Source organism: Asterias amurensis, chromosome 5 (genome assembly GCF_032118995.1).
Source record: "Asterias amurensis chromosome 5, ASM3211899v1".
In the NCBI taxonomy this organism is placed as follows: domain Eukaryota; kingdom Metazoa; phylum Echinodermata; class Asteroidea; order Forcipulatida; family Asteriidae; genus Asterias; species Asterias amurensis.
Genome location: NC_092652.1, coordinates 26,436,033 through 26,451,806, shown reverse-complemented (window position 1 = coordinate 26,451,806; position 15,774 = coordinate 26,436,033). Strand labels below are relative to the sequence as shown.

Sequence of the window (15,774 nt, the reverse complement as noted above, 5' to 3'; positions counted from 1 at the left end):
GTTTCACATGGTCACCCTTAAAGGGAGTGGACACTATTGGTAATTACTCAAAATAATTATTAGCATAAAACCTTACTTTGTAATGAATAATGGGGATGATAGTATAAAACATTGTGAGAAACGGCTCCCTCTGAAGTAACTTAGTTTTCAAGAAAGAATTACTTTGCCACGAATTTGATTTTGAGACCTCAGATTTAGAATTGGAGGTCTCGAAATCAAGCATCTGAAAGCACACAACTGCGTGTGACAAGGGTGTTTTTTTCTTTCATTATTTTCATGCAACTTCGACGACCAATTGAGCTCAATTGTGTGACAAGGGTGTTTTTTTCTTCCATTATTTTCCAATTGAGCTCAAATTTTCACCGGTTTGTTATTTTATGCATATGTTGAAGCACACCAAATGAGAAGACTGGTTTTTGTTAATTACCAATAGTGTCCAGCGTCTTAAACTGAGTACAGTTACATGTAGACATGCCATAAGATGAACACTTGAAAGATAAAAGATGAATGAGCAGGAACCAGCTGTATGACTGACTGCTTGATTAAGGTCAATAGAATAAAACATTAACTTATGATTCTTTGATTGTACTAGTTGAACTCAGGGTAGAGAAACGTGACATTGAATTCCTAAGGCCATATTTGTCACAAAGGTGACAACATGTCCATGACCTCACCTCATAAAGATGAGTTCAAAGCCAGAGCCAAGAAGTTGCCTTAGGCGTAAAATTCGTCATGTTGTGAATGTGCTTGGCAACATATTTCCGACAATTAGAAAGGTATAATTTGCCCAGGGACCCATGGAAAAAGAAAAAAACAAAATAAAAGAAGCGTAGCCTTGATTTTTTTAATATTAAGTTCATTTAAGAGGTAGGTGTAAAGCAGAATCCAAACAGATTCACGAAGCTATTAAGTACTCTCAAAAATTAAATCCATCTGTTAAGATCTTTAAGAAAACACAAGATGTTGAGGAAGGGAGGTGAAGACTGTTTAGCGATAGATAAGAAAATGTCGGCAAGCAATGACCGATATAAGGGACACTCCTTAAAACATGTGAATCCTTTTGGTGAATAACAGAAAAGTTATTTGGAGGCATATCATGGCTGAGCGGTCAAGGGCAATGGAATCAAGCTCTGGTGTTTCTGATCAGCAGAGTGTGGGTTCGCGTCCCGTCGTTGCACTTGTGTCCTTGAGCAAGTTACTTGACCATAATTGATTTTTCCTTTGGATGGGACATAAAGCCATAGGTCCTGTGTGGTGTGGTACATGTATGACGATGACTAGAGCAAGCTAGTCGAAACGTTGAGACCAATTCCGAACTGACTCCGCGGCAGTACAGTTATTACGATCCTATAAGCTAAAGTAGTAGTCCAGTCAAATTTCTATACCATCCGCCCTGGTAATAGTTATAAAGCAGGACAGTTCTTTTCAGAACTGAGAAGTCTCCCGAACCTCCGATTATCTACTCCTCGGCAGTAGAATAAAGCAAGACAGTTCCCTAAGAACAACTCTACCTGGCAAGTAGATATACACACATGGTGTTACCGCAAACCAAATATATATTGATACCCCACCATGCAATGCCTCAAATCCTATATATAAAGAACCCAGTTACACTTATGGCTTAGAGAAGAGGTTTGCCGTGGTGTTTTCGACAGTGACTGCTGAATGTACCGCAACACCTTGAAACTGTTATTTGCAAACCCTATTGGTAGAGACATGCACTGTATAAGACTATATATTATTATTATTAAAATAAGAGAAAAGTTAAAGTGGTACTAAAAAGGTGTGGTCTAAATCGTTGAATCTGAGATTGTTACTTTCTCAGATTTCAACTGGTTATATTTTGTTGATATATATTTTCATCCCTAACTAATGGAACCCACTCTTAAGGTTTTCTTCTGCTGCATCCAAAGAGACTAAAATAGCGTTTGCAGAAAATGTAAACTTTAATCGCTTTTTTGTGCCATTTATGTTTTATTGTCATCTTAAGACTACCCCTTACTCAACTCTCCGTATTTGCTTTTAATTACATTCAGATATTTCTCAACCCCTTTTGTTTGTTTGTATCATCCTCTGCAGCTGAGATTATAATGCTGGAAGGACTGACGTGCGTCTACCGCAGCAATGTTGACTTGTTTTTTTACGTCGTAGGCAGCTCTCAAGAGAATGAGCTCATCTTGGTCAGCGTCTTGAACTGCCTCTATGACTCCATCTCACAGATATTGAGGTAAGACAGGTTGGAAAACCAGGAGTCGGTTTCAAGTCACAAAGCTCTTAACTTACAATGCATCGTATGGTTTATGATGCGTCGTAGCTGCGATGTACTGCATAACCCATTTTACAAAGTGCGTCATAAGTTTCGTGAAATTGATGTTGGAGCGCATCGCAAGTTTACGATGCATACACATCGTAACCCAAGATGCAACGCATCACAGCGCTTTGTGAAATTGAACCCAGGAAGGTTTGTATCTCAAAGCATCTTTAAAAAAAAATGTTTTCGGGGGGGGGGGGCCTTGTTTTCTGCTCTCTAAGTCATTGTTGCTTTCTGACTACCACATACAGTGACACTCCTAGACCCCCTCAACTCCTGCATTAGTTACCCCTACTCCTCCCCCTTGAAATCTACAAAGATTGAGGTAGCCTGACCATCTGACGTCGCACTTCGAGGCTCGTGAATAACGCCAGATACCAGCCTTACCGGATGCTGCCAGATGTAACTTTGATCTTCGCATTCACTTCACACGGAGACTCAATTCACACAAAACAACACTACATGATGTACACAACATTATGCATCCGCATAATTTGAGGAATTTGAGGAAGTATGTGTTATGAGAAACCTGACTTGACTGCTGGATTTGTTTGGGTTCTGAGGTTAATGGCCCAGCTGTCGATTTCACCAAACTCTTCCTAACTTACGATTCATCTTAGGACTTGGGACGGGTTCAGTTCCGTATCCAGATACGTAGGACGCATTGAACCCATCCTAAGTTAGGACGGTTTACTCGTCCTAACTCGTGTTAGGATTCGGCTGCAGGACTACAATTACTAGAATGTGGCCAGTGGTCCAGTGAGCATTTTAAGCCCCTACGTGTACTAACACCTTGTGTTATATCCAAACTTAAAGGCAGTAAACACTATTGGTAATTACTCAAAATAATTATTATCGTAAAACCTTTCTTGGTAACGAGTAATGGGGAGAGGTTGATAGTATAAAACATTGTGAGAAACGTCTCCCTCTGAAGTAAAGTAGTTTTCGAGAAAGAAGTAATTTTTCACGAATTAGATTTTGAGACCTCAGATTTAGAATTTGGTCTCGAAAGCAAGCATCTGAAAGCACACAACTATGTGTGACAAGGGTGTTTTTTTCTTTCATTAACATCTCGCAACTTCGATGACCGATTGAGCTCAAATTTTCACAGGTTTGTTATTTTATGCATATGTTGAGATACACTAAGTGAGAAGACTGGTCTTTGACAATTACCAATAGTGTCCAGTGTCTTTAAGCCCACATGTATTCCTCATGACATAAGAAAGCACCTCAATAAAAGCTGTTGAGACTTTAATTTGAGCAGGGTCTACCAAGACCGTCAACGACCCCACAACTGTTCTGATTCTGTAGTAATCTTGCATGATCTTTACATCCAAGATGTGTTTTCCAAAGCAACCCAGGGCCTTGGTAACCAACACAGTCTCCGCACAATACAGTGTTTTCCAAAGCAACCCAGGGCCTCGGTAACCAACACAGTCTCCGGACAACCTTTTTATTTTTACTTTCAGCCCCTATCTGACACTCTGATCTACTTTATTAGGTAACAAGGAAATTTTAATTTGCTGACTAAACCCTCTTGAGTGAACGAGGGGACATATTAGGGCACTGCTTATTATCGAAGGGAACCTTCTAAATACATGTAGGTTTTTGAACGCTGAACTTGGCATCGTGATCTTGATCTGAGTACCCTGGGGAATTCAAGACGGTTTGAAGAATAATTGGAAATGGCCTGATGACCACAGAAGCAATGCATATACAGATCCATAACGTTATTACCTCTAAACCCGTTGGCTTTCATATCATGTACTGTCGTCGATTCATCTGAGTCCATCATTGTGTCGTAACGCGACCCTCCACAATCTTTAGACTTTCTGTTCCCACCAGTCGGGGATGTTATCATCCATTCTCCATGTCTAAATGAAGTCCTGATGACTGATAGGGGATCAGTTGGAGTCAGTTGGCATGAAGCGGATCATTTTGTAGTATTTTGGTGATTCGTTGTGAAGTTCATGAGAGGTTTTCTTTTAAACATGTTAAATTATGATGGGTGAGATTTAACTTTATTTAGAACTTGGAACCAAATGACTACAGTTTATACAACCAACCTGCATTTGAGTCTGATAGCTACCCCTGTATTAAATGACAATGACAGAAATGGAAAATGTGGAGAGGCAAAACTTAAAAACTGGCTATAAGTCAACTTTTAGTTCACAAAAGTGGTGAGACTATATTCATCTCCCTACATGTATAACTGCTTAAGGCTTGTCATGGCTGAGTTGGTTCAAATCCAGGCCTGATACTTCATGGAGGCAACAAAGTTGCCCCCTCGATGCCCCCTGGTCATTGCCTTGGTGGCCTTAAAATGCCCCAGTAGAAATTTAGTTTCCTCATTGGGTGCCCTTTACTAAGGAGAAAATGCCTTGGTGCCCTTGCCCTTTCAAAAACGAATCATACACGTACAGGCTTATACACGTACAAACCACTGTCTTGACACTTGTACCCTTGAGCCAGATGGTGGTGTTATATTCTTCATGTCGGAATCTTGGTTTTTATTCTTGAACTGTACCGAGCCAGACATGGAACAAAATCTGGTTTGATTGCCAAGGATGAAATTCCTTGGAGATCCTCTAAGAATCCGGCAGAACCTCCCATTCTTTTCTCTCTGAGCACAAGAAGCAGAATGTTCACGACGATGAAAGACCTAAAGTGGGTCCGTGTCTCAACACATTCAGCACTGATCAGAGTCAACCTAAAAAAAAGAATTGAATCCATAGTTTAGAAAGGGGTACTGTATGCTTGTCTAACCTAGAAACATAGTTGTAACCTCCGATTATCTACTCCACGGCAGTAGAATAAAGCAAGACAGCTCCCTAAGAACAACTCTACCTGGCAAGTAGATACACACATGCTGTTACCGCAAACCAAATATATATAAACATGAATTTAAGAGGAATTTTCTTCATCACGCCTTATGTTTTGCGTTCGCTAGTTTAAAATTTTGAAGCAGTTTGAAATATTGACTTGTTCATTTTTCTCTTTAGATTAATGCAGGAGTTTGTTATAAATACATTAAATAAATTTCTACCATTTTTTTTCCTCCCTCGTCATTACCTATTTTGAATAATCATATTCCATGAGTAAATTTTTCACAATTTAATTACATTTTTACTCTTCAAAACAACAGTTTTCAAGAAAATATTGGTCAGCATTTCTGATGTCAGGTGTGCGCAGCCTCTAACGTGTGTAAATTGAACCATCATGTGTTCGGCACGCGTCTTCTAAGTGTCAAATAAATGTGTTCCTGTCCTTCTACCTTATTCAAGATATCAAGAAGTGAAGTTTACACGGATGTTGACACGTAAACGTTGCTTGAAAATGAAACGCACACCGTTGGTAGTTTGGGGAATATAACCAAGGTGAGCTTGTGATTAACATGTGGAATGTATAAAAGGTGTCTTGATGGAGGGAGGGGCGTGTCTGATCGATCGATGATAAGGGGGAGCGCTATATTTGCACGTGGCCGAAAAGTTGATCAGTCATGTGTATTTAGCAGGTGGGAGTGGGGGTCAACCTAGTTGAGCAGTTGAAAGTCTATTTTAGGAGGTTGACAGGTGTGGCTGTGGCACATTTCTTCATAATGAGTTCATTTGACAAACCCCAGGCTTTATTTCTGTATCAAGTGGGTGTGTCAGATGTATTGAGGGAGTTTTTTTTTACTGGGAAACAAAGTAAGAATAGACTTGATGATCGCTGCAGAGTGTGTCCAGATTACGTTGTAAGTGTCTTTAAAGTTATTGTTTGACTCTCATCGAAGATTGAAGGGTCTTATGGTAGAGGAAACGGTTCAGGGTTTGAGAAAACCCAGATTTTTTGAGACTGTGTATCATCGTTACATAAGGGCTTTTGTGGAGAATGACTAAAATAACCCGTTGACCGGTCCAGTTTGTCCAAAGTTCCGTCCCCTCCCTGCCTCCCTGGCTTGTGTCATGCTCGAGTGTAGAGGCATATCTTTGTTTTTTGATTTTTGTAAACAGCCTTGTTCCTCCCCTGACATGTGACCCAGAAACCTGAATTTGTTTTTCCTCTTGAGTAGAGTATCATTATGCAAAACAGATTTGAAGAAAAATTGAAAGGAAACATCAAGAAGACTGTCTTGAAATGGCTATCTAGGACAGCCGAACATGTTTTTTAATAAGAGTAGATGTGGCGCGTTGTGGCGGAGCGCCTAAGAGCACCGGACTCAAGCTCTGGTGTTTCTAATCATCAGAGTGTAGGTTCGATTCCCAACAGTGCCACTTGTATCCTTGAGCAAGGAACTTCTTCATAATTGGGATATTAAACGAAGGTCCCATTTACTCGGGGGTTGGTAGTGCACATAAAAGAAGCCAGAACACTTATCCTCCCGTGTACAAAAGCAGTGGTAAACTCCTGTGTTTATGGTTTACATACATGTACATGTAGTAAGTACCCTTGTTTATAGGTTTCCTCAGACAAGCTACAGTGATCTGGGGATGAAGTTCTGGTTCATCCATGAATTGTTTCTCAAATTTCTGAGGGTTGGTGTCCGTTAGTTAATGCTTAGAATCGGTTTGTCCTGCTGTCACCTCGCTATTCATTGATGGATTTGACGTTCTTGTGAAACTATCGTGACAGTTTATTGCTGTTTTCTCAACAAGTAGACACTGTATCCAGCCATGTCAGCTGAAACTTTCACAGGTGACTTTAATGTATCTTTTTGTAAAATTTTCCCTATAATTCAGCATTACATTGACAAAAAACAATGTATGACTGTACTTTTAAAAGTCGAGCACCTCATTCTGATTAACCTAGAAAAATGTATGATTTTGTTTTCAAATGGTATGAAAAAAACATTGGCTGTCAACAGAATTGCACAGATTGTGACACACCCAGTGTTCAAGCCCTTCTTACCAGAGTTACGTACAAACTGCTGTTCAAAGGGAAGAGTGTTAGAGATAATTTCTGGCCATAATTTAACCTTAACATTCATTCATTAAGGTTATGGGGGCTTGACTTTGACGTAACGGTATCCGTTGAGGTTCAGGATCCAGCCCTTATCGGAAGAAGAAATTAGTCAGTTTTAAGTTAACCATATGTCAAAGTTGGAGGACTTGAGTAGTAAATCTATCAAATTCGGCAATTAATAATGAGCTGTAAGTCTATACAGGTACACCTGAATGCCTTGGGGTTGGATCTACTTCTCGGATCAGTGTTTCGTTTTGAATAAAAAAGGGAAGGAAGGAAGGAAAGGTATATGGAGGCAACGCGAGAGACAGTTTGTTTAGGAACTGGAGAAGTCTACGAAGGAAGGAAGACTAAAGCTGTAAGAAATCACCTCAGGGCAGGAAAAAAATCTGGCTCCTCACACCGGCGTCCCGAAGGCTCCAACCACGCCCTTCACTCAACACAGAAAACCAATTCATCATGGACATTGAAAGCAATGCTTAACAAGCACCAGATGGTTTACTAGATCAGTGAAACAGGTGCAAGGACCCCCAGTGTCTGCGTCAGTGTTGTCCCCCTCTTGCCCCCCTCCCAAGAGAGGGCATTGTTTTCTTATTGTGAAATTTGATACCGCCATTGTTGGTTTAGGGTTTGGCTCAAGGATGGATACCCGGGCTATCAGTTTCGGATAGTTGTCCATTCTGGATCGCAAGAGGTGTACAGGCTGTGACAGTGACTTTAACTTTATTGGGTCATGCTTCTTTAGAGGTACCTTGATGTGTTAAACAGATTGAGTTGAAACGGTGTTATCCAATGATTCATTCTAACAGTTGTGCATGGTTTTAATCGTGTCTAATTTGTCCATGTTGATATTCATCAAGTGTATACGCAACTTTGTAATCTTACACGTATTGTTTACAGATTCTTTGTGACTTTCAATGACAAATGTAGTGCGTCATCTCTTTACCGATCTGGAAATCTTGAGCGCATTAAAAACCAGTGTACAACATGTACACAGTCCGCCATTCACTGATAAGATGAGAACAAAATAGTTTTGAGCACAGAGATTTTAACATCTTTTTTCCTGGGTGTGACCTGTTGAGATAATATATGACCCAGAAAACAGACTTATGATTATTATTTCTGATTGGTTGGATGGACAGGTGGCCCCAGGAATCAGTCATGCCAATCACATTTAAATCGAGGAAACATCTTTGAGGTTCTGTAAGTCAGGGGAGTATGCAGGACTCAAACAAAGTTGTGTTTAATCAAGATGTTCCTTTTTTTCTCGTTGACTTCTTCAAAAGGGGAGAGCAGTTCCTGTTTCTTTTTGCGTCAGCTTCGGAAACCCATCCTTTCAATCCGTATCACATCAATCAATGTCACAGAATGTGCTTCAAACAGCTCAGACATGAAGCAAGGATGTATGGCATTAATGTGAGTCGAAGTCCATGGTTATCTTGAGACCCTCGGGGTCTGGTACGGAATCCCATGTGGGCGGACAATATTTTGACAAATGTGTCGGCGTTGGTACGTGCTGTTCGCGCCGATCTCCGTCTTAAATAAATCTTGAAGAACATGTTATCTTGGTTTTATATCTTCCGATTTAGGATTCAGTGGGTAGGGATCGATTCCCTCACGGATTCCTGCCAGCTTACAAGATCGCAACCCTTGGGCGTGAAGTCCAAGGGACCAACCCTGGTCAAACTTCTTCTAATCCCTCCTTCAGATTATTTCCTCTTTACTATCTTCCTCTTCGTGTTCTGCTGTATGTAATGGCTGTATGTAAGTGATGTTTGAAGCTTTCTCGGAGTCTTGAAGATGAGCAGGGTATACGGTTTGAAGCTAGATCAGTAACATCTCTTTTCATAGCCAACACTCCCTTAAAAGATAATTTTTACATGTACAAGGTTGCACCCACAAGTTTACTATTATTTATAGTTCATTCTTTTCTGTTCGTATGATTGTAAGTTGAGAAGGTAGTGGATGATACCCATACCTACATCATTACAGACTGTGAGGAAGGTAGCCCTGTTTCAGCCCCAGGAGTAGATGGCAAGGTGGGCCTGGTGGCAGTTGATTTGGGTCAATAGCCCAAACTGTCAAAAGTTCATGAAATTTTCATAAACAACGGTACGTTTCCTTTAAATATTCATTTTCTACGTCATGCGTTGCATCACAGTAGCTCTGCATGACATTAAAAAACAAGTAAAGAAATCATTGAACGTGCAAGTTTAAAGAATTAACCTTCATGTAGCACTGAGGATTACAACCCATTACTGCTGAGTCAAAATGTCCATGCTTAGCATTTTTATCACGGCTAAGCAGAAATTGAGGCCTGTGTAAGTTTTAACTTTGTCCTAACAATGACCAATACACTACTGAGTCCAAGCTAGTGTCATTGATTCTACAGTAAGTTAAATGGAAACTGTGTACTACTACATGTATGAGTGGTACATGTATGTTGTCGCCTACCGGCAGGTTGCCTGCCACTTTCAAGTCCGATTCCTTTATTAGAGTGTAGCTTCCTGTGGGAAAGATTGAAAGCAATACCTGGTACCTGGAATTGACAAGAGCGTAGTGCAGGCCTTGAATTACACCGAGACCATAGCCTTTATTGCCCTGGTCTTGGCCTTGGTTCAGGCCTTGGAAATTGAAATAGGCCTTGCCCTCTCAAAGATGACATTCCAGGCCTGTTGCCTGCCCCTTCACTATTTGTCCCCATTCATGTAGACTTAAAGAGTCATTAATAGAATTGCTGCGTACAAAATGAAGATGGTCTTGCCCTGTGAAACATGTTGAAGTTCAAAAAAGAAATTCTATGTTTGGGAGTGTATGATTATAAAGCTCAATGATGCTACATGTACATACATGTAAATTCCATCTCTTATTGACCTAGTGCAGTGTTGTATATTGTACCAACAAAATATGACCGTCTGCAATGGAGGGACAGCCAATTAAATACAGACTTTACTATTGCAGATTATTGTAGAGATTTAGAAGTTCAGGTAATCTCTGACCAAAATGTTGTTAGTTTGGCTTCAACTTTATAAACATTTATGTAGGAATCTCTCTTTGACTTTTTATGGAATATAATGTTACCGAAAACTGAGAGAAAAAAAGACATGAGGAAAAACACACTAGTAATGCATGGTTATAAACCCCAAGTCATGAATTATGTACACTCAGAATTTGTTGGAGTTAATGTGATGAAAATATCCTCTGCAAGATTTTATGCCAATTCATTTGGCAGTTTACCGACACTTTGATCTTAGTTCCGTGATACATGTAGTCTCTTGGGCTTCAAGAAGAAACCCTCAGAATTCAACAAGGCGTTTATTGTTAACCGCAGAAGAAAACAAAATCATGTCGGACTCAAATCAGAGAAAGGTTCTTAAACCCTCGTTATGTGGGTTATGTGAACTTAAACCTACATTCATTAAAACAATGGATGTTCATTGATTGACAGGCACGCACCTGTTTGTGACTCACTAACAACAAAGGAATGATAGATGACAAGTAGGTTTGGGTTTGTACCCCCTCTGATAACGGTTCAGTTGTTGTGTCATACAGGGACCCTTCTCCCTCTCTCTGCTAGATACATCTACGGCAAGGTGATGATTAACGAGTGATGTTCCTTCAAACCAGAGCTCCCTGGTACAACACAAATAATACATGCATGAATCCATTATGCTAGATTTTGAATCACGGTTACAGGGAAATTCAGGTCCATCCTTTCAACAACGAAAGATTCTACCCGGCTTTCCTGTATCTTTTTGCCGAGTGTTGGTGAATGGATAAGAAGTAGGTCATCGTGGTGAACCAGGGGATGGCTTCGCAGAATTAAAGTAAAGTCTATAAGCACAGCTGTGACAATTGAAAGATTACAGGTTGGCTTGTGAATCAACAATTCTTGGGTTGTTAATGAGAAACATGTTTTAGAAAAGAAGTGATCTTAAAGGCACCATTAGGTTGACCTGGGATGTGCTTGCACTGTGGCGGAACCATCGGCATCAAGTAGAAAATTGATGCTCAGGTCACTTTAACTTGGAAATTGTGTTAGTGTTGTAAAGAACAAGCGTCACCCTGACAAAACTCTGCTCTTGTGTCCCATGATCCATCAGGACAATGAGTCCATGACGTAGACACAAATTGTTTTGAAAGGTTTTCTGCCAAGTAAAAATTAAAAGGGAACCTGTCACAAATAGTATACATTATTTGGTATTTTAGCATTTCTTCCAAACAAGATTTTTTTAAGCCTCGATAAGAATCTGGCATTTTTCTTAATGAGGTAAAAAAAAAACGGAAGAATTCTTTTCAGGGACAGTACTGTTGAAATACTTGCGGTATTAGACAAGGTCCAAATAGGGTGGCTACGGCTGCAGCTACAGCTCTTGAGTACAGCTGCACTGTTAAAGCATTTGTAGTGATCTAGCCATAGTCGCATCCAAAGCCGCTCAATCTGAGTAGGCCACAGTATTTGGAAAGACAGATGCCAATAATTTCAATCATGACAATTTGACGAGCAGACAAAAACCAGATGACTGTTTTTGACAAAAGCTAAATTGACATCACAAGAAAAAGATTGTGCGTACATGTCCAAGGTGGGGCCACATCAGGGGTTTGGGGACTGTCAGGTCTGACAGTTCACAACCTCCTTGAGAATGTACAGATTCCCTCACCCGTCGGGAGATTCCCGGCTCATCTTTCTGGGTGTGGTCGCCCATCAAAAACGGGTTAATGCCGGAGTGTTGTTACTTGATTCCTTAAGGTCAATAGATGAGAGCATTGTACTTTGTAAATGATCTCATTCAATCCCACTGCTGACCCCAACCCTTTGTGATAAAGACAACAGGTGTCCCATGAGTGAAGAGATAGTCTTTGGGATCTGACGGCCCTTTGTGCTAACGCCTTTAAAGCCATCCCTCATCCTTGCATCAGAAACACTAGCTGTGTGATAGTCTCAAAGGTTTTCAATATCAGTTATTAGGCGATTGGACTGACCAATGCAATAAAGCCTGTAAGCTGTCTATGACCCTTAAATTGAAACCAAGAGAACCATGTGTGTTGTGTGATGTCACTGTTCGGTACTTTATCAATGACAGACATGTTGTTATAGAACAGTGTGTACTGAGTGATTTCAACAGTGTTATCGATTACAATACAGGCATAAAGTGAAGTAGTATGCTTGCAATAGTGGTTTTAGAAGTATCTGTTGCAAGGATCTTTGTGCAGGTTGTTGTCAACCTCGTTCCCAGTGGTGTATGGTCTTGAAGCACAATTTTTTTTTCATTCCCAGACTGCATTATTTGAATCGTAGGTAACCCTTGGAAGTGTGACTTGACCGTATCCAAATATATATACATGTAGATGTTTAAATCAGTCCTGTGTTTGTGCACCTCCATTCTGTGTTGGGCAGGAATTGCACACAAGCTGGATGTGCTGTGTGGATAAAGGTTTTTCCCCTGATAATCAGTTGTCGCTAAGAAGTCAAGTATATTCCTAGCGGTAGAGAAAAGTTCATGTACAATTGAAGACCACCATCTTTATACTTTATCGATAACTTTTATCAGTCCAATTGATACGATTACTCATCTTCATTGTCATGTTTTATCGCGCAGCACTCTCTCATCATCCTACCAAAGCATCAAGGAACAAGCTTCTGTTCTCTCCGTCTCTCATTGTTGGATGCCACAGCTTACAGTCTAGACACTTTGTAATCTTATATACTCCGATTGCGCCTAATTAAAAGTGAGGTTTGAAGATGAAAATGATGAATTGGAAGAAGTGACTCACAGGCATTGTGTCTCGAGTAACAGAGGAGAAGTTTTTCTGAGTGATATGTTTTAAATCCGAGATTTTGTTTCTTTTGATTTGAAGTGTTTGTCTGCATTTCCCTTGGGACCAAGTTGTTGGGTGGTGTTAGAAACAGATAGACAAGGGTTGATCAATGGGTTGTCTTAGCGGAAGACGGTGAAGGTTATTCGACAAGGCCGAGATGAAACTATTGTGGTTTTGTCGAGAAACTAGGCCTTTGTGTAATTCATTTTTAAACCGTTGATAGTGTTGGTCTCTTCGGGCATACCAAGTTTGGTTTCAGTTTATATCATATTTTTTTGTCAGAAAAGTGAATCGGTTAGTCAGTACATTTTCTGAAGAGCACTTTCATAATTTCACTTTTTAAAGTTTGTACAAGAGAAATAATGAAGTAAATTATAAACCATTTCCCCCCCCCCCACAAACTTAACAGAGTATGTTTTACATGTAGCTGTTTGTTCACATAAGCTAACACAAGCGCATTTGGAATACAGACAAAAATATAGCATTTCTGCGTCCCATCCCCACGAGGCTGATGGCGGAGTTGGATATGGGACACAGTATGCTTACCATAATGACCATCTTAATATCAAGCATGGTTTGGAATAGATGGTACACAATTTTTGTTTAGGGTCATTACCAAAGTATGACACTACGCTTAAACCTTACAAGAGGAGGGTTCGGAAGAGAAAGTTGGAGTGTTGTTTTTATTCAGTAGAAATGAAGACATTCATGCTACTAAATTTTTCTTCACATATGTACATGTAGCTCCCTATTTTTCCTGGCCCACATTCTTTCTTGAATATGTACAAATATATTCTCCGCTTTTGTCTGAAGGAGTAGGTAGAAGTTTAATTTTTTTTTCTTTTTTTCTTTTCTTCAAAATACTCAATAATCTCCACGGAAGATAGTGGTTTCTTATCATTCTTCTGATCCAATTGCGACCTTTAATACTCATTCACCGCTCAGAGACCACAACAGGTTCTTCTGGACACTCTTGCACTTTTTTCCACGTTTTCTCGAGTCGTCAAGTCGAGCTTAGTCCAGCTGATGAAAGATCTTATTGATGATGGAGATTATTAGATACTATCAACATTCTGATGTGAATCACTAATTTTAGCCGTAATCCTTTTGCACCAGTTTAGTGTAAGGGTGAGTATGATGGGGTTAATCTCTGGCAAGCCTGTCTGTCTGACTCTACTAGACATTTTTTTGGTCACAGGTTACACTTAAATACATGTACCTTTTTTTAGTGGGTTGTGTTGTCATTTAGCCTTTGAAAAAGATTCTACTACATCATACATGTAGGGTCAAACGTCAGGCTGTTAACTATTTTCCGCATAAATTTAAGCGCAGAATTCTGCTTCCATGGAATTCTGCTTCCCCTGGAACTCTGCGCACAGGGCTCGTAGAGTCAAGCATTCTACAGGGGGCTGTAAATGCAGAATTCTTCTTTAAGCAACGTTGTTGCCCTCAGTTTTTCTTCTTCAATTTTTATTGTTGTTCGTTTGCATACCATCGTTAAATTTGCACAGATTTGGGTTTATCAGACACAAATAATAATGTGTTTTAGGTATTGTTGCTCCAATAATCTGCAAAAACGGACAAAATGTAGTAAATTGAATATTTTAACCTTTTTTATGTGCATGTTCATTTAACACACAAACACAATTCTAACAAAACATGTAAAGTGTTTTGTTGTTTTTATTCTTATTTGTGGGACTCCCGAATTTGCTGCAGGGACTGCAAGTTGATTGGATTTGAAAACTTGAAGAATTTGAATGGAAAGAAAGTCTTCCATAAAGAAAACCGTGCAAATCTAAAAAGTGTAAAAGTGTTCAAACATATGTCTCAAAGTGTTACCTTTCTTTGATTGATAATGATTGGAGTTGACACCAGGTTGAGTTAATCATGATTTCCTTGTGTAGAGAGACGTCAGTCGCAGCAGTCAGGGTTCTCAAAGTCCGCTTAGTCAGGTTACCTTGACAAACATGAAATGTACAAAGCATGCGTGATACACTTCTGTTTTTATGATTTCCTGTTTTCAATCTAGGACTTTTGTTTGGGTTTTTATCAAACCGTGCACCCTGTACGGTTGAACAACACCAATTATATTTTTCCCTCTTCCAAATAACATAAGCATGCCAGTGGGAATCAGTGATAAGTGTGTGACAAATTTTCCGAGTTGGCAAGGTTGGTTCAAAAGATATATGTGGATATTTTCTTTGAAGCGGACAAACGAAATCAGGCAAGGCTTGACATATTGTTGACATTACCCAGACCAGCACCCCCCTGGAGGTATATTTTTTGGCTTGTGTGTGAGTTTTTAATTGACATTGTTCCAAGCCGTCAGTGTTTCGAAACCACAATCCACTGACAAACATGTCCAGTGTGGAGAACCTCTGCCGTTGAGAGAGGATTTATCGCTAGCTTTGAGGTTTCCCTCTGACTAGCAGAACACATGGCGGGGTAAGATAAGAATCCTTGAATGTACGAAAACCACAAACAGAACAGCAATCGAATGACAAGAACAAAAGCTGGATGTAATTTTAAAAGTCATTTCTACTTTTGTTGGGCCTGAAATGTTATTTTCACTTCCAAACCAACACTTATTGTACCCCTATAGGAAGTAAATTACATAAAACTAAAGTCCAGGAAAGAAAGTAAGTCCCAATTCTAAATCAGGCCAGACGGCATTAACTGGATATTCTAATTCCAATTGG

The 15,774-nt window shown here is 39.8% G+C and overlaps 1 protein-coding gene across 3 annotated transcripts in view; it reads left to right on the top strand.

Moving 5' to 3' along the window:
- LOC139937674 (coatomer subunit zeta-1-like) overlaps positions 1-15,774 on the top strand; it is a 63,119-nt gene that overhangs the window by 12,827 nt on the left and 34,518 nt on the right. For all 3 annotated transcript variants that reach the window (XM_071932931.1, XM_071932928.1, XM_071932929.1), the window contains exon 4: positions 2,080-2,227. In XM_071932931.1, the coding sequence (XP_071789032.1) occupies positions 2,080-2,227 (148 nt within the window). The remainder of the gene's footprint in view (positions 1-2,079; positions 2,228-15,774) is intronic.